The sequence below is a fragment of the Gnatocerus cornutus genome, chromosome 6, assembly GCF_029298725.1.
Source record: "Gnatocerus cornutus isolate USDA-ARS CGAHR chromosome 6, icGnaCorn1.1, whole genome shotgun sequence".
Classification (NCBI taxonomy): domain Eukaryota; kingdom Metazoa; phylum Arthropoda; class Insecta; order Coleoptera; family Tenebrionidae; genus Gnatocerus; species Gnatocerus cornutus.
Genome location: NC_142238.1, coordinates 7,368,916 through 7,392,423, shown reverse-complemented (window position 1 = coordinate 7,392,423; position 23,508 = coordinate 7,368,916). Strand labels below are relative to the sequence as shown.

The 23,508-nt window shown below is 34.7% G+C and overlaps 8 protein-coding genes across 11 annotated transcripts; 5 read left to right on the top strand and 3 right to left on the bottom strand.

The window, feature by feature from the left end:
- Positions 1–8: 8 nt before the first annotated feature.
- Positions 9–1,660, top strand: LOC148172551 (aldo-keto reductase 1B-like). 2 transcript variants are annotated; one of them, XM_088039605.1, is made up of 3 exons: positions 9–419; positions 520–658; positions 707–1,660. In XM_088039605.1, the coding sequence occupies exons 2-3, from the start codon at positions 587–589 to the stop codon at positions 1,589–1,591; spliced, it is 957 nt and encodes a 318-aa protein (XP_087895731.1). In that variant the 5' UTR covers positions 9–419; positions 520–586; the 3' UTR covers positions 1,592–1,660. The 2 variants fall into 2 exon arrangements, with proteins under 2 accessions (XP_087895731.1, XP_087895732.1); XM_088039606.1 differs by having other exon boundaries at positions 413–462.
- On the bottom strand, positions 1,637–2,525 carry LOC148172550 (uncharacterized). Its single transcript, XM_088039616.1, has 2 exons — positions 2,446–2,525; positions 1,637–2,390 (listed from the first exon to the last, which is right to left on the bottom strand). Exon 2 carries the CDS (start codon positions 2,370–2,372, stop codon positions 1,647–1,649), a length of 726 nt encoding a protein of 241 aa, XP_087895742.1. The 5' UTR covers positions 2,373–2,390; positions 2,446–2,525; the 3' UTR covers positions 1,637–1,646.
- A 67-nt stretch (positions 2,526–2,592) lies between these two features.
- On the bottom strand, positions 2,593–5,567 carry LOC148172549 (aldo-keto reductase 1B-like). 2 transcript variants are annotated; one of them, XM_088039608.1, is made up of 5 exons: positions 5,463–5,567; positions 4,352–4,433; positions 4,018–4,302; positions 2,811–3,361; positions 2,593–2,760 (listed from the first exon to the last, which is right to left on the bottom strand). In XM_088039608.1, the coding sequence occupies exons 2-5, from the start codon at positions 4,421–4,423 to the stop codon at positions 2,718–2,720; spliced, it is 951 nt and encodes a 316-aa protein (XP_087895734.1). In that variant the 5' UTR covers positions 4,424–4,433; positions 5,463–5,567; the 3' UTR covers positions 2,593–2,717. The 2 variants fall into 2 exon arrangements, with proteins under 2 accessions (XP_087895734.1, XP_087895735.1); XM_088039609.1 differs by lacking the exon at positions 5,463–5,567 and adding an exon at positions 4,506–4,648 and having other exon boundaries at positions 4,352–4,451.
- Positions 5,568–7,604: 2,037 nt separating this feature from the next.
- Positions 7,605–8,911, top strand: LOC148172548 (aldo-keto reductase 1B-like). The gene is made up of 5 exons (XM_088039604.1): positions 7,605–7,752; positions 7,810–8,094; positions 8,150–8,344; positions 8,396–8,751; positions 8,802–8,911. The coding sequence occupies exons 1-5, from the start codon at positions 7,681–7,683 to the stop codon at positions 8,848–8,850; spliced, it is 957 nt and encodes a 318-aa protein (XP_087895730.1). The 5' UTR covers positions 7,605–7,680; the 3' UTR covers positions 8,851–8,911.
- Positions 8,912–9,632: 721 nt separating this feature from the next.
- On the top strand, positions 9,633–11,153 carry LOC148172547 (aldo-keto reductase 1B-like). Its single transcript, XM_088039629.1, has 4 exons — positions 9,633–9,817; positions 10,083–10,562; positions 10,610–10,965; positions 11,014–11,153. Exons 1-4 carry the CDS (start codon positions 9,743–9,745, stop codon positions 11,054–11,056), a joined length of 954 nt encoding a protein of 317 aa, XP_087895755.1. The 5' UTR covers positions 9,633–9,742; the 3' UTR covers positions 11,057–11,153.
- Positions 11,154–13,523: 2,370 nt separating this feature from the next.
- Positions 13,524–14,856, top strand: LOC148172545 (aldo-keto reductase 1B-like). The gene is made up of 5 exons (XM_088039607.1): positions 13,524–13,649; positions 13,747–14,031; positions 14,078–14,272; positions 14,317–14,672; positions 14,724–14,856. Exons 3-5 carry the CDS (start codon positions 14,159–14,161, stop codon positions 14,767–14,769), a joined length of 516 nt encoding a protein of 171 aa, XP_087895733.1. The 5' UTR covers positions 13,524–13,649; positions 13,747–14,031; positions 14,078–14,158; the 3' UTR covers positions 14,770–14,856.
- LOC148172546 (aldo-keto reductase family 1 member B1-like) lies at positions 13,578–14,144 on the top strand. The gene is made up of 4 exons (XM_088039777.1): positions 13,578–13,649; positions 13,747–13,878; positions 13,921–14,036; positions 14,078–14,144. Exons 1-4 carry the CDS (start codon positions 13,578–13,580, stop codon positions 14,142–14,144), a joined length of 387 nt encoding a protein of 128 aa, XP_087895903.1.
- Positions 14,777–23,220, bottom strand: LOC148172544 (uncharacterized). 2 transcript variants are annotated; one of them, XM_088039559.1, is made up of 9 exons: positions 22,862–23,220; positions 17,849–18,000; positions 17,577–17,711; positions 16,639–17,528; positions 16,412–16,589; positions 16,116–16,280; positions 15,754–16,066; positions 15,254–15,397; positions 14,777–15,204 (listed from the first exon to the last, which is right to left on the bottom strand). In XM_088039559.1, exons 1-9 carry the CDS (start codon positions 23,065–23,067, stop codon positions 14,871–14,873), a joined length of 2,517 nt encoding a protein of 838 aa, XP_087895685.1. In that variant the 5' UTR covers positions 23,068–23,220; the 3' UTR covers positions 14,777–14,870. The 2 variants fall into 2 exon arrangements, with proteins under 2 accessions (XP_087895685.1, XP_087895684.1); XM_088039558.1 differs by lacking the exon at positions 22,862–23,220 and adding an exon at positions 18,712–19,502.
- Positions 23,221–23,508: the final 288 nt, after the last annotated feature.

The window sequence follows — 23,508 nt, the reverse complement described above, 5'->3', positions numbered from 1 at the left end:
TTGAAATTCTATTTATTTGTTCTAAATTTGCAATTTTTTTAACTATTGAAGTTTTATTTGAAACATTTCTACTAGTTTATAGATCAACTTTATAACTACTGCAACATGTGTATCCATTTATTCTTGTATTGTACTGGATAATGCATAGAGTTTTTGAAAGTTGTTTTTAATGAATCTAGTTTTTCAGAGGAGTTTTGAATTTTAATGTTTTATTTTCCTTTAAAAATAAGAATATAATTTCGCTGTAATAAAACGCAGTTATGTACGAATGAGTGGGAGGATGATTAATAAATTTCCACTTCCTTTGAAGCTAATTTAAATATTAAGATATTGATCACATGATCCACCGCTGTAGTTTTGTCCTTGGCGAAAAATTTTCCGTAGTCGTCTCAATTTGTCGCTCAGTTGTCGATTTATCGGTAAGTCTCAAGAGTCTCCAGGGGTGATAACTTTTATCGCTCAGTAATATTTGCTTCCACGTTCCATTATCGTAAACTTTTAATGTTACTTTGATTGCAGGCGCAGGCAAACATTGCTTAACTTCAGCAAATAAAAAGTACGTGTGTTGAGCAACTTTCCAATTACGATGGTTAAGGCTCCTTTAGTTACTCTCAACAACGGCCAAAAATGCCCACAGCTCGGTTTAGGGACTTGGCTGGTAAGTTTACAGATCTTTAAAGTCGTTTTTAATATCGGCTGGTTTCAGTCAGCGCCTGGCGAAGTTCAAAAGGCCATCAAATACGCCATTGACATTGGATACCGGCACTTTGATTGCGCTATGGTTTATGGAAACGAAAAAGAAATAGGCGAAGCAATAAGAGAGAAAATCGCTGATGGTACAGTGAAAAGAGAAGAACTGTTTATTGTCACCAAGCTGTGGAATGTTTTCCATGAAAGAGAAAAAGTCGTTCCGACTTGCAAAAAGTCACTTGAAAATTTCGGGTTGGATTATTTAGATTTGTATCTCATCCACTGGCCGGTGGCGCAAAAAATCAAAGGCGAATTAGACCACCTGTTACCTTTCCAAGGTGCAGTGGGAATAGATTATGATTACGTGGACACCTGGAAAGGAATGGAAGAGTGTGTACAATTAGGACTTGCTAAAAGCATTGGACTGTCTAATTTTAACAGTAAACAAGTAGAGAGAGTATTACAGAACGCCACCATCAAACCTGCCATGAATCAGATTGAAGTCAGTCCAAATTTAAACCAGAAGAAACTAATCAAGTTTTGTAGTGATCGTGGAATTCACATAACCGCGTATAGCCCTCTTGGATCACCCGCAAGACCATGGGCTAAACCCGGAGACCCAATTGTGAAATTAGATGATCCAAAATTCGTTTCCATTGCTAAAAAGCACGGAAAAACGTCCTCTCAGGTTATTTTACGTTACGTTTTTCAACTTGGTACGATCCCAATTCCGAAGTCTTCGAATTTTGAAAGAATACAACAAAATATTGATATTTTTGATTTTCAACTGAGTGATGAAGAGATGAAGACTATTGACAGTTTTAACTGCGACGGCCGGGCAGTTCACGCTGAAGAACTGAAAGGATGTCCGCATTATCCGTTTGAGGGTGTGGAATTTTAAGGGAAAAATTAAAGGAAACGTTTATTAAACTGTATTTTTTTAATTAAATAAATACCTATTCAGAATGAACTTGTTTAAGATGATTCTTCATGGTTGCCTTGAAAGTCGTCTTAAAGGAGCACTGCTCACATTGTAAAATTTCTTCGTCTTCAGAATGACGCATCGTTAAATGTTTCGAAAGATTAATTTTTTGTTTACTTTTAAAGGAGCATTTATCACAGCAGAACCAAATTTCTTCCTTATGGGATTTCATATGTCTCGTCAGATTCCCTTTCCACGTCGTTTTAAACGAACACTCTGAACATTCGTACTCCTCTTTGTCTTCTTTGGACGGATGATTTTGCTTGTAGTGCTTCTGCATGTAGCTTCTATTCGTAGTTGTGTAAGAGCACATTTCGCATTCCAACATCTCATTGTCAGAGTCTTCTTCCTCTGCGTGCATTCGTTTGATGTGTTGTGTCAGATGATATTTCACTTTAGCTTTGTACTGGCAATGGTCACACTCAAACCACTTAATATTGTGCTTTGACTGAACGTGTCTATCTAAATGTGCCTTCAATTTTGCAACATACGAACAATCATCACATTCAAATGTAGCTTCGGAATGAGATTTCTGGTGAGTCGTTAAGTTAGACTTTTGCTTTGTTTTAAAGTTGCACTGATCGCATCGGAACCATTCAATGTCGTCATAATCGGTGTGTTTATCTTTGATGTGTTGTCGAAAGTGGCGGCTGTTAGTTGTTGCATAGTCACACTCGTCGCATTTAATTTTTTTGCTCATTTTACTAAAGCAAAATATCTGAAAGAATTATTTTAAATGTGTTTCCGTTTAATTGTAGTTGTGTTTGACTTACCAGACATTAATAGAGTCGCCAACTTTCTTTTCGTTAATAAAAAAAATTGAGATAAAACGGACCGCAAAAAACAACGTTCGTGCCGAGACAAAACTAGATGAACATTGGTTCAATCAAGAAGACATTTTACGAACATAAATACAGAAAAACCTTAAAAAACTTTATTCAACTAGGGTTAAAATTGGGTATAAAGTGATTATGATTACAAACTGAATATTACGTGAAAAAAAAAAGATAAAAGATAAAAGATTTTGGAATGGCAGTAGAATTTATTATTCGTCGTTCTGGAATGGATGATACTTGTGCCCCAAACCCCTGAAACAAAAAAATGAGATTTTTTTTCTTAACGATCAACAACGACATACCCCGTCATCGGACAGAATCTTCCATTACAATCGAACGTATCCAAGACCTTAATGTCTTCAGGACTTAGCTCAAAATCAAAAACTTTAAAGTTTTGTTCAATCCTCGACTTTGTCACAGATTTTGGAATAGTGATAACTCCTCTCTGAATCTGATAACGCAACAGAACTTGTGCAGGCGTTTTCTTGTATTTCTGCGCAATTTCCTTCAGTTTTGGATCATCCATTAGTTGAGGTTCACCTGGTTTCGCCCATGGACGGTCAGGGGAACCCAATGGACTGTAACCGGTCACCTCAATGCCCTTGGATCGACAAAACTGAATCAATTTGCTTTGATTTAGATATGGATGGCACTCGATCTGATTGATAACTGGTTTAATCGTTGCAACAGCGAGCACGCGTTCGAGTTGGCCTTTGTTGAAATTGGATACACCGATGGATTTTGCTAGGCCTTTTTTGGCCACTGCTTCCATGCCCTTCCATGTCTCGACGTAGTCGACTTCGCTGAATTGGATTTTGCCGTCAGGGCCAGCTGGGAAATTGTCTCCGCCTTCCTGTTTATGAATAAAACATTAAATTGACTTAGTTTTTCATTGAGTGAAATTATGTAACGCAAGAAATATTTATTGCAGCTCTGATAAGGCTGGAAATGACTCGCCTTGGAACTTTGCATCCGACACAATCATGTTAATTGGAATTTAAAATGCACATGCATAAGTAAGAATTTTAGTCATCAAAGTGTGAACAGGACATTTTTTCTAATGTTAAGAATTTTTTGCTGATATTTATGTAACAATCGTATTCTTAATATGTCCAAAATGTAAGTGTTAAAAATAAATTCAATGAAATGAGAAATGAGATAAGAATAATCTTTTTAAAGCCGATTTTTAGCAACTAAACACAAAGTTTTTAGCACCTAAACTGCGCAAAATGGTTCATACAAACGAATTATAATTAGTTTAGCTTTGACAATAACAAAAATGATCATTATGAACATAATTTGATTGGAATAAGTCTATTTCCTATTTACATAGTTCTAGATAACGCATACTAAGAAAGTACTATCAAAATTAAAAATCTGTTCAAATACTTTTTACTGATAAACTGTTGCAAAACTTTAGAACAAATAATAAATCTGAACTCTGCAGAGGTTATCATTATCAATTTTTTTCAGCTTCCAGATAATTCTGAATAAATTATAAAACGTTACCTTATATCCAAGAGGCCAGTGGATCAAATACAGGTCTAGATAGTCTAATCTTAAATTTGCAAGACTAGTCTTAATCGCAGGTTCCACAAGATTAGCACTATGGAATGTGTTCCATAGCTTGCTTGTTATGAAGAGATCTTCACGTTTGACCACACCTTCTTTAAGTTTAGACTCGAGAGCCTCTCCGACTTCTTTTTCGTTTCCATAAACGTGGGCGCAATCAATGTGGCGGTAGCCAATATCAATTGCATCTTTTACAGCTTGGCAAACCTCACCTGGTTTGGACTAAATTTCAAAATTAACCTTAGTAAAACAGTAAATAATTTTACATTACCTTCCATGTTCCCAAGCCAAAAATGGGTATTTGTTGGCCGTTGTTAAGAGTCACTTTAGGTACTTTTGCCATGTCTTCAGCCCTGTGGTTGGAGAAAAAACTATTTAAAAGTTGTTATAGACTGCAATATAAAATCTATTTTGTCTTATCTTACAGATTTAATTAACTTCGCTTGTGTAATTATTTTATCTTTAATGGGAAAGTAAACGCACGTAATATTGTAGTAAGCGGCAAGTGGCAAACATGTCAAATACACGTGACTTTGTTGTGAGAGTTTGTTTGACACTTCTGACAGTCATTCGAATGTGAGCGCGAAGTTTAATTCCATAATTCGAATTTTTAATTTTAATATAAGAAATTGATCCAACTTTTTGTAGTCATTATTGGGATTAATTCGTAAAACTTTTGGTAATAAATTGGTGTTTTATAATCTAACTATAATTCAAACACAGACGATTCAAACTGTTGATAATAATAAAGCTGCAATCTTTGAATTGATTTGAAATAAAATTTAGATTCTTTCATCCAAAGATAATCTTCTAATTTACAGTTAATATTTATTATTATTATTTCAATTTTGCTACCTCGTATTATTTCTACCCCTATCATCTCTATTAAAATTTAATAATGAGTTTAGAATGTTTTTTTACAAAAATGTAAGATATAATCTGTGGTCCTTTGCGAGTTCTGAAATACGTGCTATACGTGAATCTAAATTTTGTAAAATGTTAAAAACAACAATTTAGTAATATCTACTTAATATAATATTTCTTATCTATGAATTAACTATAGTTTTACACTATATTTATAGACTCATAAACAACTATCCGCCCCTGATTGCCTTGAATCGAAAGGATGATTTTTTTAATTTCGCGATCATGCAATTATTGGTAGATAACGGGAAAATAATTGTTAGTTGTTATGATGGTATTTCATGTTATGCAAAAAGGGACTGGTTGCACTCACTTTTAAAGGTCAGGTAGGTATTTGCACGTATTTACAAAAATTATAATATTGTTGTTATCAAAAGCTTTTAAATGACTTTAAAATGTAGGTTTATTTAGTATTTAAACAAAATAGTGTCTATACAAATTTTTCCAAAAAGTCTTACCACTTCTTTAAATTATTCACACAGAAAGAATTTTCACACTGACACTGTGACGGTCCGCTAGCGAATGACTGTCGTATGGAAAAGCAGTTTATATAAACTATTGTGGGGTAACAATTAAAATGTTAGAAAAGCTTTGATTTAAAACGGATCTGTTTCTTCATGAGCAAGAATAAGTTCTGGAAAATTTTAGATGTTTCTTTCCTCATTGATCTTTTCCGAAACGATAAGCAAAATTTCCACGATGAGTTTGTTCTGCGTTTTACGAGAGCATTATATTTAGATTAATTGTTATTATTAAACTGAAGCAGTTATGAACCAGATATATAATTCAGTATATAAATATTTGAGAACAACTTTGAGTTAATTTGGTATATCATCTAAACGAGATATTTTACGAGGGAATTTTTTGTAATCAACGTTTTTTTTTGTACAGAAATCCCTTGAACTTCTGTAAATATCCTTGTAGGTACTTATTAGTTATTACTCTTACATATTATCTAATCTCGATAAAACCAAAATTAATATTTCCAAATGAAAATATATGAAATCGATATAATTATATCTACATGATTTATTACTTAAAAAAGAAACCCCCATATTTATCTTTGGTATGTGCATTCAAAGTGCAATAAAGATTTGAAATAACGAATAATTATACCTAAATATTTTCTTTTAGGTATGCACCGCTACAAAACTTTTTGCAAAATTTTGCTTCACTCCTACACAGTTTTTGATGTAACTTTTTGAAGTGTTTGTCTAATACATTTGAGACGAAATCATCAGATTTGTGATAAAACGGTTTGCTCAAGAATTAAAAAATCTTTAATTAAATACTATCAGCAGATACGTGAAATCACTTGTTTTCTTCCATATGAAATATTTATGTAGTTTAATGGAAGAAGATCTTTTTGACCGATTAAATAAAATCACTCATTCATGTATGGGAACTTACGATTGGAATCCTATTGTCTTATTATTATTTTCTCAAGTGTCCAGTAAAACTTTTAATCTTGATGGAAAATACAATTGATTGTTTGGTTTAAGGATGTTTAATGAAAGGGAGGTAGCAACTAATAGAATGACTTGACAAAAATAGATAGTAAGTACATATCTAGATATGTATTAGATTGAAGAGTAGAAAAGCCGATCTGTCTATATAAATGGATCTTGGAAAACAGTACTGATAAGGAATTGAAATATTGATGGAATAGAAAATACCAATGAAAGGAAATAGATTTTTTTATAATATGTTCAATAAATTTTAACATTTTGGTTTTAGCTTATAAGCTTATAGATAGTTCTGATGCTTTCTTTTAGTTAAAAATAGTGAAAAATGTTTTGTTATTTGTTACGATTTGAATTCTAACTGTATATAAAACATCTTTTTATGCCAGCGTTTTGGAACATTCTGTAGATACTTCGACTTTGAGTTTATTAACTTGAAAACTTTTATCATAGGTGTAATAATGTAATCTCATACTAAGTTATGTTGTTATAAGTTTATAAGTTAAAAAGAATTAAAAGCTTTACTGCTTCTAACATTTTATCAAATATTCTCGTGATCATTTTCACAACAATATACTTTTTTTGTTTTATTGTTATTGTTTGACCATTTGAAAGAAAGGAACAAGAAAGAGTTTTTACTTTGTAAAATTCTCAATATGAAAGATACTAATTTATTGTTCGACTCGTAGAAAAAATATTTCTAGATTTCCAGTTACATAAAATGTAACTTCACTTTGCATTACCAACTTGTAGGTAAATATTGATATTTCGTAATATGTCAATGGAAACTGATAGGATTTAATCGATTTTAATTATTTATCTTTATGATAGATATCCTGATGAGAAGTGTTAATAAAAGTAATACCTAGTAACACCCCATGTAAACATTACAAGCATAAAATTCTAATGTAACTCCTACTTTTATTAGGAAAATATGTATAATTACTACAAAAATTAATGTGACTTCTATATTTTATCAATCTTAAATTTATCATTAAATAATGATTGACACAACAAAGATTGATCCAATGTAAATATTTGTGATTTAGACCATGTTTTTTGTCGTTCCTATCTCCACCGATTTGCAGCAACGATAGTTCGCATGTGTAAAATTCAGGCAGTATAAATAACGTGTGATATGGTTAGGACTTTTTAGTTTGAGTGCTGTCCTCCTTCAGCAAACACTTACTAAATTTTTCATTAAGCCCTAAAAATGAGTAAAGTTCCAACGATTAAATTTAACAACGGTCAAGTTTTCCCTCTTTTTGGTTTGGGGACATGGAAGGTACATTTCTTATCTTTTACTAGTTTTTTACAAAATAACACAACTTTTTATGTTTAGTCGAAGCCAGGCCAAGTTACCCAAGCTGTGAAAGACGCCATCGATATTGGCTACCGGCACATTGACTGTGCTTATGCTTACGAAAACGAAAAAGAAGTCGGAGATGCAATTAGAGCAAAAATTGCAGAAGGAGTGGTGAAACGCGAAGATCTTTACATTACCAGCAAGTTGTGGAATACCTTCCATCGTGCTGAGCTTGTTGAAAAAAATATTAAGCTCACACTCAACGCCCTGGGTCTCGAGTACCTCGATCTCTATTTGATTCATTGGCCTTTTGCTCTGAAGGTTTGTTAACTTTATTTAACTATTTCTTAAGTTGTTAGTAACACTTTGGTAATAGGAAGGTGATGAGTTATTCCCTGTAGCTGCAAACGGGAAGCCAGCATTCAGCGACGCCGATTATCTTGAGGCGTGGAAAGGCATGGAAGCAGTGCAGAAAAAAGGTCTCACTAAATCTATTGGTATTTCAAATTTCAACAAACGACAAATCGAACGTCTTCTCCAACATGCTACTATTGTTCCAGTAACAAACCAGGTAAATTAACCAAGAGAAATCAGTATGAAATCTAAACTTGTTATTTTTTAGATTGAATGCCACCCATATTTGACCCAATTGAAATTAACAGAGTATTGCAAATCTAAAGGGATCACCATCACCGCCTACAGTCCTTTAGGATCACCAGACAGGCCATGGGCTAAACCTGATGATCCTCAACTTTTGGACGATGCAAAAATCAAACAGATTGCACAGAAGTACAAAAAAACTCCCGCCCAAGTTGTTTTGAAGTATCAGATTCAAAGAGGGCACATTACAATTCCAAAGTCTGTCACCAAATCTAGAATTCAGGAAAATTTCGATATCTGGGACTTCAACCTGACCAATGAAGATATCAAGACAATCAATGGTTTCGACTGCAATGGTCGAATTTGCCCATATTTCGAGTAAGTTCTTTGATTGTTGTGGTTATTTAGTGGTAATTTTGCGTTTGTAGTGCGTTCGATCACAAGGACCATCCTTTCTCCCACGGAGATGAATACTAGTCCAACAAGGATACCTGCTAATTGTTCTATTTGTTAAATAATAAACATTTTTTTGTCATGACTTTGCAATTTTTCTCTACTTTATATCGCGTTATCACTTTGAAAAACGGCAAAACTGATAATGATAACCTTGCGAATGTGGAACATTTCCAGTCATAATAATTGCCAAGCGCTTGAATTTTTATCATTCATTAAATTTCTTCCTTTTCTGAAATGGAAATTAACAACGATGAATCACACTTTGGACAATAATACCTGAATGGCTTATAAATAATAATAATTTGTGTGTGCATGCGGAACTGTTTAGAGCAGCAAAAGATTTGTTTAACACTAGAATAGTAAATGTCAGACAATAGATAAGGAAAATATGTTTAAAACATCGGTAAAAAATGTTTCTTTTTTTAATCTTAAATATTTTTGAGTACAAATTTAGTTTTTCTACGGTTTATGTTATTTTTGAAAACTAGATGATGATTAAATTTTAATGATTAAACTAAAAATAAAATAAAATAAAAGTTTAATCATCGCTCTGATGATGTAGCATTGTTATCGAAACGCGCGACCGCATTTCTCGATGATATTGACTGATGATATTTGGTGTTTGGGAATAAATTGTATTTGTGGTATTTTTTGTAAAAACAAAGTTAATTTCATACTTTCAACTTTCTAATTAAAAATTAATTAATTACACCTCGTAAGATGTGTTTACGATGTCGATTACAATTATAAATCAAGCATACACCACCCACTTTCCAAACCATGCGCTTTGGCTAAAAATTCCGTCCGACCTTCATACTACTGGCACATTTTCGTTGAGTACAACGCTACGCTCTTCCTGGTTGTTAGTCGCGAGTGCACCTTGTCAAATATTGATTTTGCGGATTGTGTCAAAATGGCATCTAAAGTTCCCTCCGTGCAAACCAACACAGGAGTTCCCATTCCCATTTTTGGACTGGGTACTTGGAAGGTAATACTCCGTGATAAGAATTCCGCCCAACAGGAGAAAATTTTCAATAAATTTACATTGCTACAGTTTCAGCCACTTTTTGCGTTGCTATTTATTACCTTCGTTATATAACTGATGAAGGCTAACAGTTATATTTAACGAAGGCTAGAACACGACACATTTAATAAATTGGCTGATTCAATTAGCATAATCGTGTAGATTGTATACATAGGCTTGAAGGTCACATGGTTGGCGTTTTTACGCTTGTTTCCCTTTTTTGTTGTAGTCAAAACCTGGGGAAGTTACTCAAGCGGTCAAGGACGCAATAGACATCGGATATCGTCATATTGATTGTGCTCATGTCTACTGTAATGAAAAAGAAGTCGGAGAGGGAATCAAAGCAAAAATTGCGGAAGGTGTCGTCAAACGAGAGGATATTTTCGTTACTAGTAAATTATGGAACACTTGTCATCGTCCAGAGGCTGTAGAAACTGCGCTCAAGAATACCCTTAGCCACTTGGGGCTCGAATATTTGGATCTTTACCTCATTCATTGGCCTTTTGCTTTAAAGGAAGGTGAAGAACTCTTCCCGGTAGATGATAGCGGAAAAGCGGCCTTCGCGGACTACGACTATGTTGATACCTGGAAGGCTATGGAAGAAGTTTCCAAAAAGGGTCTAACTAAACTCATTGGGATTTCAAATTTCAACAAAAATCAAATTGAGCGTCTCCTGAAAAGTGCGACTATTGTCCCTGCAACTAACCAGGTTACTATTTTTTTGTGATTCAACCATTACTAACATTTCAATTTTAGATCGAGTGTCACCCTTATCTCACCCAATTAAAACTGTCCGAATTTTGCAAATCCAAAGGAATCACCATTACAGCGTACAGTCCTTTGGGCTCTCCTGACAGACCATGGGCCAAACCCGGTGACCCTTTGCTTCTAGAAGACGAAAAAATTAAAGCTATTGCGCAAAAATACAATAAAACTCCTGCTCAAGTAGTCTTGAGATATCAGGTGCAAAGAGGTCACATCGTCATCCCTAAGTCTGTCACTAAATCTAGGATTCAGGAGAACTTTAATATCTGGGATTTTGAACTGAGCACTGAAGATATTCAACAGATTAATACTTTTGATTGTAACGGACGCATTTGCCCCTATGTTGAGTAAGTAAAGTTGTAAGAAAAAAAACAGTTATAAGCAAGTTTTTTTAGTGCCACCACACACAAAGACTGGCCGTTCAATGATGAGTACTAAACAGTACGTTGAGACTCATGTGACTGGAACACATACTAATTGAATTACATGAAGTTTATATTGTTTATTAAAATTTGGAAATAAATATTTTCAGTTATTTGTGTAATCACTTATTTCTGTAATCTGTAAGGTAGAACAGTCGATGCACGATTTTCAGTTTGAATTTTGCCCTAAACTATTTTATTGTCATTGGAATGTTTGTTGCATGCGCAATTAATAAAACGTAATTATTATGCTAAATAATAGGTAGAAATGAAGTGAATGACGCAATAATTATAATATTTTCGTAGGTTTTAATCATTAAAAATCAAATTATTGTGCATCTATTAACACATTATTGTTATACAAAGTGTCCCAGAACTTGCGCCCCAGAGAGAAAGGGCTTATGGAGACACCAATTTTGAACCAAAATTTCGAACTAAAATTTTTTAAAGCAAAAAATAACCGAGATAAGACGAAAAAACGGTAGCCAATCCCGAAGCTGAACAGAATTTGAAAATCGGTAACTATGGACACATACTGTCATTCATTGGTCAGATGAACATTACACTCTCGTTGCCTAGGAAATTAGGATGGCCTTTTACTCCACTTTTCCAATAAGCTTTCGGGATTGGTTGTTAATTTTTTATCCGTTCTCGAATACTATTAAACTTCGTCAATTTTTGTTTTGAAATTTACCATCTGTATTGCTGTCGGCACCCTCCCTTGCTCTCTGGGGCGCGAGTTCTGGGACACCTGTAGATACATATAGGTACCTGCTTATCATTTCTTTTGTAGATTTGCAGAATATTTTAGTGGGATTAAAATCATTATTTGTGTGCTATAAATTAATTTATAGGTTGTTGGTTTCCAATGTTAGAACACAGAATTCGTACGAGGTAAGTTAAATTACAAAGGAATAATAAACTGATTTGAAAGGTCTTATGAGTAACAATCGTCAGAAACGTGCAATTTTAAAATATGTGTGCGATAAGAATAATAAAAATCTACAATAACAATGGTTTGGTCATTTTTTCCCTTATCGCACCAAAACATAAAAAAAATTTAAATTTGCTTTTTCAATTTTTAATATTCTGAGAAGTTATAGAAGGGATATTGAAATGATAAAGACAAGTGTTTTCTAAGATAAAAATACTCTATGATCTACTACTATCGTTTCTGCAATATTAATAAAAATGTTATCTGAACTAAATTGCAAATTTCCGAGATAATAATTATATAACATTTTAATATTTACAAAAGAAAAAAATCCAGAGGTCAAATTGTACATATATTTATTATCTTTTTGATGATGTTTCTAATTATACTGTTATTATTGTTTCTAATTATTCTGTTATTATTGTTACCACAATAAATTTCCAGTTTTTTGAACATAAATAAATACTTCTCCTATTTATTATGACTCTGTCAAATTAAATTTAAAGAGCGAAATCTTAAATTAACCATAGTCAATTGGAAAAATATAATAAAACAATTTAAATTAAAATTTGCGATGTTTTAGTGAAAATAACAAATTCAAGGCACGGTACACATTGTTTTTGTCTTAAATACCTAAACTTCTATCTGTCGTTGCTCCGGAGATGCAGAGCAACAAAAATTCCGGAATTAAATACATTGTAAATTGAAAAAATTGCATTTTTTTTTGAATTCGGATGTGTAAGACCGGATTCTTAGCAAAACAAATGAGAGAAAGAAGATGGTGAAATTTCGAAGTTATAAACGAAATACTGTTGGAATCCCTTTAAGTTTCAAATTAAGATTACGCAACATTATACTTTTTATAGCAAGCACGCTCTGTTCACTCGTATTATCATAAATTTGTATTAAAAGCCTCTACCGTGAGTTTGACGCAAGTTGATAATGATAAATCTGTGTATTGTGTATTGTCCACTATCTAAGAGAATGTCTTCCCTCAATTCATAAGGTCATCGTAAATTTCCATCAGTCATTCAGTACGTTACTACATCGTACGATTTCTGAAGTGTAAATACCAGATTTGCCAGATTATAAAATTTAGAATTTTTAATGACTAATTAATGTGCTTTGGCAGTTCAATATGTCGTTGGAAAGTTGCGCTAAATAAAGCGTTTTCATTTTGTTATTTTACAATATTTATATTATTATTATTATTTATTTACATTACCATAATAGAAAATGGCAAAAGTTTCCGTAATTGCTTCAGGGTTAGATAACCTTTGCGGGTTTTATAAATAGCCTTATCACCCCACTTTAGTTCAATAGTATTTCTTGCATTTTTTTTTTTAATTTATATGCCTCATAACTTTTACTGCTAGAAAAGTCTGCCAGAATTTAACGAACGAAAATGACAAATTTTCTAATTTTTCTTGGAATTCTTCTTATTGTAAGATCGTAGATATTATATAAGTGTCGCAAATGATAACCTTCATTGCGCATCCAAATACTCTTATCAGCGAATTCACTCAACTTTATTTATTTATATGGGACCTATCAGATTTTAATTCATTCTAAATTGTTTAGCAGTCTGTGATTTCTATTCAAAATGGTAAAGGTACCAACAATTAAATTCAACAATGGACGTCTGTACCCTGTATTTGGTTTGGGCACTTGGAAAGTGAGTTTTCTAATCTAAATAATAAAAAAAAATCTACATCTAAATATTTTGTATCCAAAGCTATATCAAATAACTCACAAAAATATTCCCTCTCCAGTCTAAACCAGGTGAAGTCACCCAAGCTGTAAAAGACGCCATCGACGTTGGTTACCGCCACATCGACTGCGCCCACCTCTACGGCAACGAAAAAGAAGTCGGTGAAGCTATTAAAACCAAAATTGCCGAAGGTGTGGTCAAACGTCCTGATTTGTTCATCACCAGCAAACTCTAGTGCAACTCACACAGACCAGATTTGGTGGAACCTGCCATTCGCGTAACTTTGGACAACTTAGGACTAGATTATCTTGACTTATACTTAATTCATTGGCCTGTCGCTTTCAAGGTACTGTTACATTACCATAGACCATTGTCTAGTTGTAACATTATAGGAAGGCCCTGATCTATACCCTCTTGATGCAGCTGGTAAACACCTCTTCAGCAAAACTGATTATGTAGACTGTTGGAAAGGAATGGAAGGAGTGTGCAAAAAAGGACTCACGAAGTCAATTGGAGTGTCTAATTTTAATAAGAGACAACTTGAAAGGGTGCTAGAGATTGCTACGATCCCTCCAGTTACCAACCAGGTGAGAGCGCCATTAATAATAATTTGTACTAACAACATCTTTAGATCGAATGTCATCCGTACCTAAACCAAAAGAAACTCATCGAGTTTTGTAAATCCAAAGGAATTGTGGTTACAGCTTACAGTCCCTTGGGATCTCCAGACAGGCCATGGGCTAAACCTGATGATCCTAAATTGACAGAGGACCCCAAAATCGTACAAATTGCTGCTAAATATAAGAAATCACCCGCTCAAGTCATTTTGAGGTACCAAATTCAACGTGGAAATATTGTGATTCCTAAATCTGTCAACAAACAACGAATTAAAGAAAATATCGACATCTGGGACTTCGAACTTAATTCTGACGACATCGCATACATTGACACCTTCGACTGTAACGGAAGAGTGTGCCATTTTGTCGAGTAACTATTTATAATAATCTAATTCTGTGATGATGACGCACTATTTTTCAGAGCTTTGGGCCATCCCAATCACCCTTTCACCAACGATGAGTACTAAAATAACGTTCAGATTTAATGTTTTTATTTAGAATTTTTGCTGTATTTTATATACAATCACAGTATAATACAAATCGTTACAAACTTAGTACATTAGAAAATTTATTCATCACATTCAGGTATTGTAGGCGGTATAGAAAATGTATGCGGGGCGGGTAAGTTAGGGTAAGAGGGTGGTGGAACCCCGTTGGGTGGGTAACACGGTGGTTCGCTCTTATGTTGTTCGGCATCTTCAAATGCTTCCTCATCACCTGATTCGTTCCCTTCCAATCTTCGTTCCAGACTCAGAAGCCGCATTTGGAAGTACCTTTTTTCTTCGTTCAAACAAGCCAAGTCTTTTTCTTGCTCTGCAATGACTTGTTTCAAGTCAGAGATTATGTTCAAGTCTTCTTGGCGAGACTCGCGTCTTTCATAACGAAGTCTAACTTCTTCAAAACTAAAAACAAACAAATGTAGCACAAATATTAAACGTTGTCATATCTTACAGTTTGGTGAGGCACTGGCATTTTCTCTGCAAGTGGTCGATGGTTTCTTGAGACTGTTTGTGCGCTCCCAGAAATTTAAGTCGGAAGGCCTCCCTCTCCTTCTCTATTTGCTCGTTAAGCTTGGAAATAGTGTCTTGTAGACCTCTGAACCGATTGGAAAGGAAAAGCATTAGGATCACACAAGGGAAATAAATGCATGCAGAAAAAGACAACAATTAAAGTAAGAGACAAAACAACGACAATAAGATGAAAGTTAAGGTTTGAATGAAAGAACCGGACAAGAACCATGAGAGTAATGGGAAAAGAAACACTATGTAGGACATGTCCGCTGATGGATCTTTAGTACATCTACGGATGGGAAAATAAATTTTATTCGTACAGCTAATATTAGTTTACGAAATGAAAATACATCAATCATGCTGGCTGACTTGAAATTTTTGGCTAAGTACTTCAATTATTTTTAGATTACAAGGATTTTCTGCAAACAACAATGTCATTACCTTATTTTCTGATCCGACTCCTTCTTAGATTTCATGAGCTGATCATTCTGTTGGGCGATTTCTTGATTCAGTACTTGGATCCCGCCCTCTAAAGTATCGACATTGTTTTGCAAGTCGTCTAATGATGAATCTTTACTTCCGAGTTCGTTTTTTAGACTGTCGATTATTTTCAACAAATCGATTTCGCGAGCTCCATGCGATTTTTGTTGGGTTAAAAACTGTTCTTCTAAAGTCTTGTATTTTGTTACGTACTCCTCTTCTACTAATTTAACAGCCTCGCTTTTTTGACTAATTAGATTATCCCACTGGGAATCTGAAAAAAGTGTTGAGTAAGATCTTAAAAACTACCCAAAGAACAATACCTAGTTCGGATCGATGTTGTTCGATTAACGACTCGATTTTCTGTTGTGACTCTTTTTCCATTTGTTCCTTTACTAATTCTAAAGTGTTGCTGAGTGAAGTGACTTGATTCTGCCAATTAGATTCAATTTCTTGAATTTTCTGTTCAGTTTCTTCACTGATGCGTTCTGAAAGTAGGAAGCTGTTTATGTGACGGTCGCTCGAAAACTAAGATTATTTTAAACTTGGATCGTGTTGGAATTTTAAATAAAAACACCAAGTAAATTATTGTAGACTTTTGGTTTCCCGGTTTATTTACCTAGTTCTGTTTCGTGTTCTTGAACCATTTTTTCAAAGCGATTGTGGTGGCACATGTCGATTTTGTCCATCAAACGCCTCAGTTCCATTATTTCCCGATCAGTATTTGTTTGGGCCGCGACAATTTCACGACGATAAAACTCGTCTTTTTGTATTAGTGCTTTTTTTAGCGCAGCGATCTAAAAGTAGAGTTTTACGTGTTAAAAAAATCATAATTAGATTGCTAACCTCCTTTAGGTATTCTTTCATCTTTCGATCCCATTCTGCTTGTGCTCTTTGAAATTCTTCGTCTTTATCCCTTTTCACGACTGCCATAGCAAAACTTTTTTCTTCGTTGTGAATTTGTTCAAGTTCTGATTTTAATCTTCCGCACTCTCTCAAAAGGCGCTCTTCCCAGTACATAGCAATTTCTGTTCTTTTCTGGTGAAGAGTTTGCTGCAATGCTCGTTCTTTATCTACGATTTCTTGGTGATGTTTCATTTGAATGTGTTGCAGATTTTCTTTCTCTAATTCTATTAAGTTGCGAAGCTTCTTGGTTTCGCCTCGCAGGCTGTTTTCTGCTTGTTTCATTTGTTCTTGCTGTTCCATCATTTCTTTGATTGCGTTCTCCTGATCGACTGTTAATCCTCGCAGTTTTTCTATTTCAATTTCGTACGATTTCACCGCTTCCACTTGTTCCATCATTTTCTCTGCGTCTTTCATCTTCTTTTCCGCTTGTCTATACGCGTCCTGTAAACGTTCCTCTATGCTTTTGTCTTTATCTTCCAGTCGTTTTTTACAGGTTTGTTGGACTTCTCTTAACTTCCACTCAAAGTCATCGAGCAATTGTTGTTCTTTTACTATGTTAATTGTCCGAAGTTTTTCGAAATCTAGTTTCCATTTTTTTTCAATCTCATGTTTTTGTGCTGTTGCTTGCTCCATTATGTCTTCGACTTTTTGTTTTTCTACATCTCGTTCTGCTAAGATGACAGTACGTTGTTCTTCGAGTTGGTTCTTTTCTTGTCGCAGTGTTTCCAGTTCACTTTCAAGCGTCTCAATTTTCGCTTCAAGCGTTTTTATGATGTTACCAAGTTCTTCTATTTTCGCATTGGTTGTTTTTTCATAATCAGTCAATTTTTCTGAAAATCAATGATTTAATAGTGATTTTCGTATCGCAAAATTCTCACCTGATTTCTCGTTCACTTCTGTCGCCAGCTCTTCATTTCTTCTCTTGTACGCGTCTAAATCAAGCTCCAAAGCTCGAATTCTCTGGCGCAGAAGTTCGCACTCTTTGTGCGCTGCTTGAAGTTCACTTTCCAGTCCTGAAAATGACATATCAAGAATTGGAGACTTTTAAAGAATTGGTTGGTGTTACTATGCAATTTCAGCTGCACGAAATTAATTCGAAAAACCGATGGAAAAAAAGCTGTTCTGCTTAAAGCAATGTAAACAAACTTACGATCCATTCCAGCGGTTTTCGCGAAAACATCTCTTTGGAGTTCTTCCATCTGGAAACGGAGTTTGGTTGCTTCTGCATCGCGGATTGAGAGTTGCTTGGATAAATCGTTCAGTTGACTTTGAAATTTTGCCTCTTGGTTTATTAAGTTCTTCCTGAAAAGTTTGTGTTAAGTTGTAAAATAAATTGGGTGGAGTTTTATAGCGTTTATAAGAGCTTGGATCAATAAATAGCAGTTGAGCAGCTGAAAAGTTCTGCAGTTTCTATTTGCAATTATAGACTCTATTGGTAACGCTAAAGTTAAAGAGCGGTCTAGAACAGTTTAGTCAAAAAGGAAATTTGAACCCATAACTGGTAATACGACAAATTTTTATTCTTTAGACTATGTAGTCGCCTGCCTAACAAAATAGGTTTAAATTCATATAGACATTGAAACTCAAAATTGAAGCACGTTAACGCCATTTCCGTTTGGCAGGATATTAAGTCATCAGCAAAAAGTGTTCCCTCGAATCAATCGTAGAACGCACATAAAAAATTTAGTCTCTCTTCCAGGCGTGGAAAGATTTATCATTTGGTGTTGATTTTATAGCAATATTTTATAGTTGGCGAAATCCATGTTGTAAATATTCGCATTGGACCCCGCACTTCCAAAAATAACCGACAAAACAAGATTTTAGTATCCCATTTGACGTAACGTGACGTCGTTTGGTCTTAACCACTATGAAATTGAAATGCAATCCGGATGCAAAAACCTGTTATCTCCAATCTTCTCTAAATTTATCCTCAATGTGGGCGCGTTGAATCAGTTTCACGTCAAAACCCCCAAAATAGTCGCTACATGTTGTTACACAACCACGTAAACATACTTTTCCGCTTCATTGTCGATTCCATTCACTAAAGGAGTAGTGCCAGCCAAGCTCTCCACGAGGATATCGACAGCAGCCGTTGGTATTCTTTCTCCAGAATTCTGTCTCTCAACCTGTTTCGCAACTGCCTCGTTGGAGACCTGTCGCTCCACGCCCTTTTGGATCTTCCTCATTTCGCTCGGGCTACTAGGAGGCGTACCAGTGTCCCTTCTGTTGTACTTTACCGGAATTCGAGGGGTGATCGCGGTGGTGCCATGTCCGCAAGGCTTCACACAGATACTTCGCCCCTCCTTCTCGGGTTGTCTTAGCATGGCGGCGTAAGAAATGGTCCCGATGGGAGCACTGGGGCACGCTTTTTCGCACATGGTTTCGTTCGAGTCGTTTTTTTCGTCGCGTGTTGTCACTTCACTGGACACTGCATTTGAAGGTGTTTCTCGCAACCCGAATTCCGACGACGTCGACGCATCCTCGGCGCTCGTATTTTTACACATTTCTGACGTTGTATCTCTTGTTTTGCCGGACTCTTTCTTTGATCGTTTAAAGAAACTGAACATTTTTCGAGATGGACATGGGTCGTTTTTTTATGAATTCACTAGACGGTTCGTTAGGCTCAACTGAAGTTTGGTTTGTTTTACGCTCACTTTTACTGTTTAAATTTAGATCGGCCACTTCACTCGAGATTTTCTTAAAAACATGACTGTTTTTTTTTTAATGGAAACGATCAGTTTTTTATCTGAAGAGTGGAATTGGTCTGGTTCTGGCAAAAGAGTGAAGATATTTGTGGAGTCAGGATGGATATAACAGTTTCGAAAGCAATAAGAAATATTTGGAAAATCCAGTTGTTTGATGGAGGGGGCAGGCTGGAAATAGAGTAACTTTAAACTCCAACAAGAAAATTTAAATAATAAGAAGGAAAGAAGATCAAAATAGAGCATTCTAGAATAGAACGGCCTTGCGATTCAGATAACAGGGAACAGCTTGGGGTAATTGGGGCTATTAATTTAAAATTTGCCGTTGCAGAAACGTGATGTCAACTTTAATATATTCATTTTGGTATTACATATTGTTTGGCACAAAAAATACCACCTGTTTAATTTATTATTATTACGGTAAACACGATCATAGCTATTTATAATCGAAGACTTACGAAAAAATATACAGACACTGCAATTTCTGTTCCAAAATTCAGTGTAATAAAATAACATGTCTATTTCTGTTTACAATACTTATAATTGCGGTTAAACAAATTGTTGTACAAGTTATAGCACGTTTACCGCATTTACTGCAAGATTTTATAGTTGTAGCATTGAGTTTTGAGAGCAAATTTTCGTTACAAAGATTTTATTTGGATTAATGTGCTTTTACAAATTTGCTTTATGTGTAGGAATTTCACTGAGATATAAATATTTGTGACCACACAAGAAGAATTAGGTGTCTTAAGAATAAGAATGGGCGTAGAAAAGGAGGCAGATAGAGGAGGTTGCTCTTTTTATTGAAGCTAGTTGAATATTCACTTTCTTTTCAGCATATCTCTATCATAGTTCTTATTTTTTGCAATTTTTGTATATGTATACTTCGTTCAAGATAAAAATTGATGAAACAAATACAATTAATTAATTCAAAAATTTTAATTAGGAATATGAAAAAAAAATCTAAACATTTCAGTTAACGCAGTTGTGTATTCTAAAGACACAATTTATAAAGCTGCACGATGTCCGCTCCTCGGATTATGCAAAAGCCAACATATTAATAATAGTGATAGTACAAGCCAAGAAATTTAATTGTAACAGACAAAACAAGAATTTTCTGCTCTGAAAAGTAAGCGGGGAACCGGCGGATTGTACTAAAAGAGAAATGCACATGTTCTTTAGCTTATTATACAAGCTGTCCGGAAAGTTGGGCACCACCTTGATAGAGGGTAATTGGGTGGTCCTCCAGGGTACCAAAAAATGTTAAAAAAAATTTCAGACTCTCTGTTTTCGCAGGAGAATCAAAAGAAAATTAGGAAAATGGCAACATTACTGAACTGTTCCCCCATAATTTAAATTTACAGTATTCAAAGCCATGCGTTAGTCAGGTTGGCTTATGAACGAGTAAGTAACTATGGTTTCATGTAACCGATGCCACACTGATCGACATTGTTGATCAGCTTTTAGCCATTTCTTACAAGATTTTTCCGATTTCTTTTGCACCATGCCTTTGCGCAAAATGTCCTTTAGGTGACAAATTCATTTGAACCTAAAATTATTGCATAGAAATCGTTAATTTTAGCATAAAACTTTTCCTCTTCATTCCATCATATCTTGAAAAATTGAAGACATGGATTTTTTGTAAAATTTTTCCGGCGATCTATGGCATTGTCCGATGATACAGTATCACGCGGTGGTGCGCGACTTTCCGGACACCTGTATATACAACACGAGATATAATAAACAAATTAGAAATCACCAAAATATACAAAAACGAATGTTAGAATACAATATATGTTGATGATGTTTATTTTCTCCCAAACTTTAAAAATAAATAAAAACAGAAATACTCGACATTAGGCGAAAATTGCGGCCTCGTTTTTTTGCAGTAGTCATTTACTTACTCACTGCTCCAAAAATATATGTATAACAATTCGCAATTATCTCTATAAAAACAACAAAGGAAATGACAACCTTTTAAATTCTATAGGTATCTAAAAAATACGTCGAACTTAGTTAAATTTAACACCGATAGACGTCAGTGGCATGAAAATTCAGAGAGTTCCGCACAAGTCATGCGGTCGTCGCGATGTTTTGCTTTAATTTTCTCGCTTTCTTTTTGTTTGAACAGCGGTGTTAAGGTCACAAACATTTATTATTTTTAGAAGAGAATTTTGAGAAAATATGCGTAGGCTATATTATAAATTGGAAGGAACAACGCGTACAAGACATTAATTTTCGGTAATTCATCAGTTTTTTAACAATAGATATTTTGTAACAGGGTTTGGTCCAATCCAAATATGATATTTTTAGGATACGCACATTCAGCTCTCCATAAATATCTGCAGATGGGTACCCACCTCATTTATTTTATTTCGCATTTGTCAACTCGTTGGCGGCAAATTAACAAAGTCAACAAAGTTAAAAGTCGTCAAAACAGAAATTTTTGTAATTTTGAAATGGATTATAACTACTGAATTGCAATTTTGCGCCACTGCGGTTCTCCGATTTATTAATAGTGCACATCGCAAATAGGTAATGTAAATAGACTACGCAGAATGAGTTGTGCATTTTTAAATGTTTATCTAAGGGTATTCTAAATTTAATCGAACACTTAAGTTTGATCAACGTATTTACCAAGGACAGATAAGAAATTTGGCAATAGAACTACAAAGAGGAAAACAATGACTTCTCCGCTAATCTAAAATAATTCAGTTCGGACGATAAAACACGCCAAAAATACACGGAAGCATTAAATCGTACAAAATTAAAGCGTTTGCTTTTAAAATAATCAGTCCAAATCCATTCGGCCGTCCAAAAATAACACTTTTTGTCGTTGTTTTCAGAAAACTCATTTGTTCGGATTAACAGACGAAAGAAATATATTTTGGGCAATACCCAATCCAGGTGATAAAAACGTTGGACGCATATAAAGTGCAGTTGCTGTCTGATCTGTCGTTGACCCAAGCCAAGAATAGATTTTCATCACCAAACGAGAGTGCAAAGCATCTTTCACAACATTGAAAAAAAATTGTACCACCAATTGTGGCACCCTCTCTATTTTTTGATGTAGGCAACCGTACGTTTATATAGGTTTATGCGTTTTTAAAATACGCTTGTTTACATTGGAGTCCTTAAAACGGGTCAGACTATTTGGTGATAAGTCGTAGTATGTTTGACCAGTTAAAAACTTCCTGTATTTTAATAGTAAGAGTAAGTTATTGTTAATAAATTGTCTATTTTTGAATGATTGACTTATTGAAAACGAGTCAATGATGTGCATAATGGTTTATCTTTAGATCGCTGGGTAACAGATGGTAAATTCCAGCAGGATAGCTGAATGTTGAATCACTGGTTCTACAAGAATACAGTAGAATCCAATTTTAGGAATAGTAATTTGTAACAAAACAAAAAACAAAGCAATTCCTCCTGCCAATTTTGCCATACATCTATCCACTTACCAATATCCGAAAAAATTGGATATTTGCGAACAGTCGGTATCAATACTATGGCCCGAGCTCTCCAGATCACTATTCAATCCAGTGAAAATCCCCGTATCCGAAGATTCCGTCGAGGTGTCTTCACTAATGTCATCATCTTCTTCAAACTCATTGTCTTTCTCATCGTTGCCACTCATCTTAGTGAAGATTTTCTTCACGAAACTCATAACTTGATAAAAGACATTAACTTTATGCGATACTACGAGTGTGCGTGGACGCGTTCGTCTTTGGCACTTCACGTTTAGATATCTGCTATTTGCAGCTCAAGCATGTGAGCCTTGGACACGGTCGTCGTTTAGTGCCAGTTGTTGGGATAAGACAATGTATAAATACTATAACATCTGACATATAAATCAACAATTAAAAAAAATAGAAAAAGCACACACGGATTGACATGATTTCTTAACTGAAAGACAAAACATATCTGCCGGAGCTATTTAGAGACTGTTGTAGCGCCAACGCAATGGATGTAAAACGTGAAGTTAATAAAGTTTACTACCAACTTTTCAACTTGTGGTGTATTTTTACTTTGATAAACGTGAAATGTTTGGATTGAACATTGGAGCTCGATGAGCGGACGTGTGGAATTTGTAAATTGCTCAAAATTT

What these genes read in the sequence shown, in the direction of transcription:
- LOC148172551 (XM_088039605.1), top strand. Translation starts at nt 587, where the DNA reads ATGGTTAAGGCTCCTTTAGTTACTCTCAACAACGGCCAAAAATGCCCA. An exon ending in TCGGTTTAGGGACTTGGCTG is followed by an intron (nt 659 to 706) that starts GTAAGTTTACAG and finishes GGCTGGTTTCAG; the next exon opens with TCAGCGCCTGGCGAAGTTCA.
- LOC148172550 (XM_088039616.1), bottom strand. Translation starts at nt 2,372, where the DNA reads ATGAGCAAAAAAATTAAATGCGACGAGTGTGACTATGCAACAACTAAC.
- LOC148172549 (XM_088039608.1), bottom strand. Translation starts at nt 4,423, where the DNA reads ATGGCAAAAGTACCTAAAGTGACTCTTAACAACGGCCAACAAATACCC. An exon ending in ACTGGCCTCTTGGATATAAG is followed by an intron (nt 3,362 to 4,017) that starts GTAACGTTTTAT and finishes ATTCATAAACAG; the next exon opens with GAAGGCGGAGACAATTTCCC. An exon ending in AGATTCTGTCCGATGACGGG is followed by an intron (nt 2,761 to 2,810) that starts GTATGTCGTTGT and finishes TTTTTGTTTCAG; the next exon opens with GGGTTTGGGGCACAAGTATC.
- LOC148172548 (XM_088039604.1), top strand. Translation starts at nt 7,681, where the DNA reads ATGAGTAAAGTTCCAACGATTAAATTTAACAACGGTCAAGTTTTCCCT. An exon ending in TTGGTTTGGGGACATGGAAG is followed by an intron (nt 7,753 to 7,809) that starts GTACATTTCTTA and finishes TTTTATGTTTAG; the next exon opens with TCGAAGCCAGGCCAAGTTAC. An exon ending in TTGTTCCAGTAACAAACCAG is followed by an intron (nt 8,345 to 8,395) that starts GTAAATTAACCA and finishes GTTATTTTTTAG; the next exon opens with ATTGAATGCCACCCATATTT.
- LOC148172547 (XM_088039629.1), top strand. Translation starts at nt 9,743, where the DNA reads ATGGCATCTAAAGTTCCCTCCGTGCAAACCAACACAGGAGTTCCCATT. An exon ending in TTGTCCCTGCAACTAACCAG is followed by an intron (nt 10,563 to 10,609) that starts GTTACTATTTTT and finishes TTTCAATTTTAG; the next exon opens with ATCGAGTGTCACCCTTATCT. An exon ending in CGCATTTGCCCCTATGTTGA is followed by an intron (nt 10,966 to 11,013) that starts GTAAGTAAAGTT and finishes AAGTTTTTTTAG; the next exon opens with TGCCACCACACACAAAGACT.
- LOC148172546 (XM_088039777.1), top strand. Translation starts at nt 13,578, where the DNA reads ATGGTAAAGGTACCAACAATTAAATTCAACAATGGACGTCTGTACCCT. An exon ending in TTGGTTTGGGCACTTGGAAA is followed by an intron (nt 13,650 to 13,746) that starts GTGAGTTTTCTA and finishes TTCCCTCTCCAG; the next exon opens with TCTAAACCAGGTGAAGTCAC. An exon ending in CCTGTCGCTTTCAAGGTACT is followed by an intron (nt 14,037 to 14,077) that starts GTTACATTACCA and finishes GTAACATTATAG; the next exon opens with GAAGGCCCTGATCTATACCC.
- LOC148172545 (XM_088039607.1), top strand. Translation starts at nt 14,159, where the DNA reads ATGGAAGGAGTGTGCAAAAAAGGACTCACGAAGTCAATTGGAGTGTCT. An exon ending in TCCCTCCAGTTACCAACCAG is followed by an intron (nt 14,273 to 14,316) that starts GTGAGAGCGCCA and finishes CAACATCTTTAG; the next exon opens with ATCGAATGTCATCCGTACCT. An exon ending in AGAGTGTGCCATTTTGTCGA is followed by an intron (nt 14,673 to 14,723) that starts GTAACTATTTAT and finishes ACTATTTTTCAG; the next exon opens with AGCTTTGGGCCATCCCAATC.
- LOC148172544 (XM_088039558.1), bottom strand. Translation starts at nt 19,265, where the DNA reads ATGTTCAGTTTCTTTAAACGATCAAAGAAAGAGTCCGGCAAAACAAGA. An exon ending in GAAAACCGCTGGAATGGATC is followed by an intron (nt 17,712 to 17,848) that starts GTAAGTTTGTTT and finishes TGTCATTTTCAG; the next exon opens with GACTGGAAAGTGAACTTCAA. An exon ending in GAGTCGGATCAGAAAATAAG is followed by an intron (nt 15,398 to 15,753) that starts GTAATGACATTG and finishes CAATCGGTTCAG; the next exon opens with AGGTCTACAAGACACTATTT.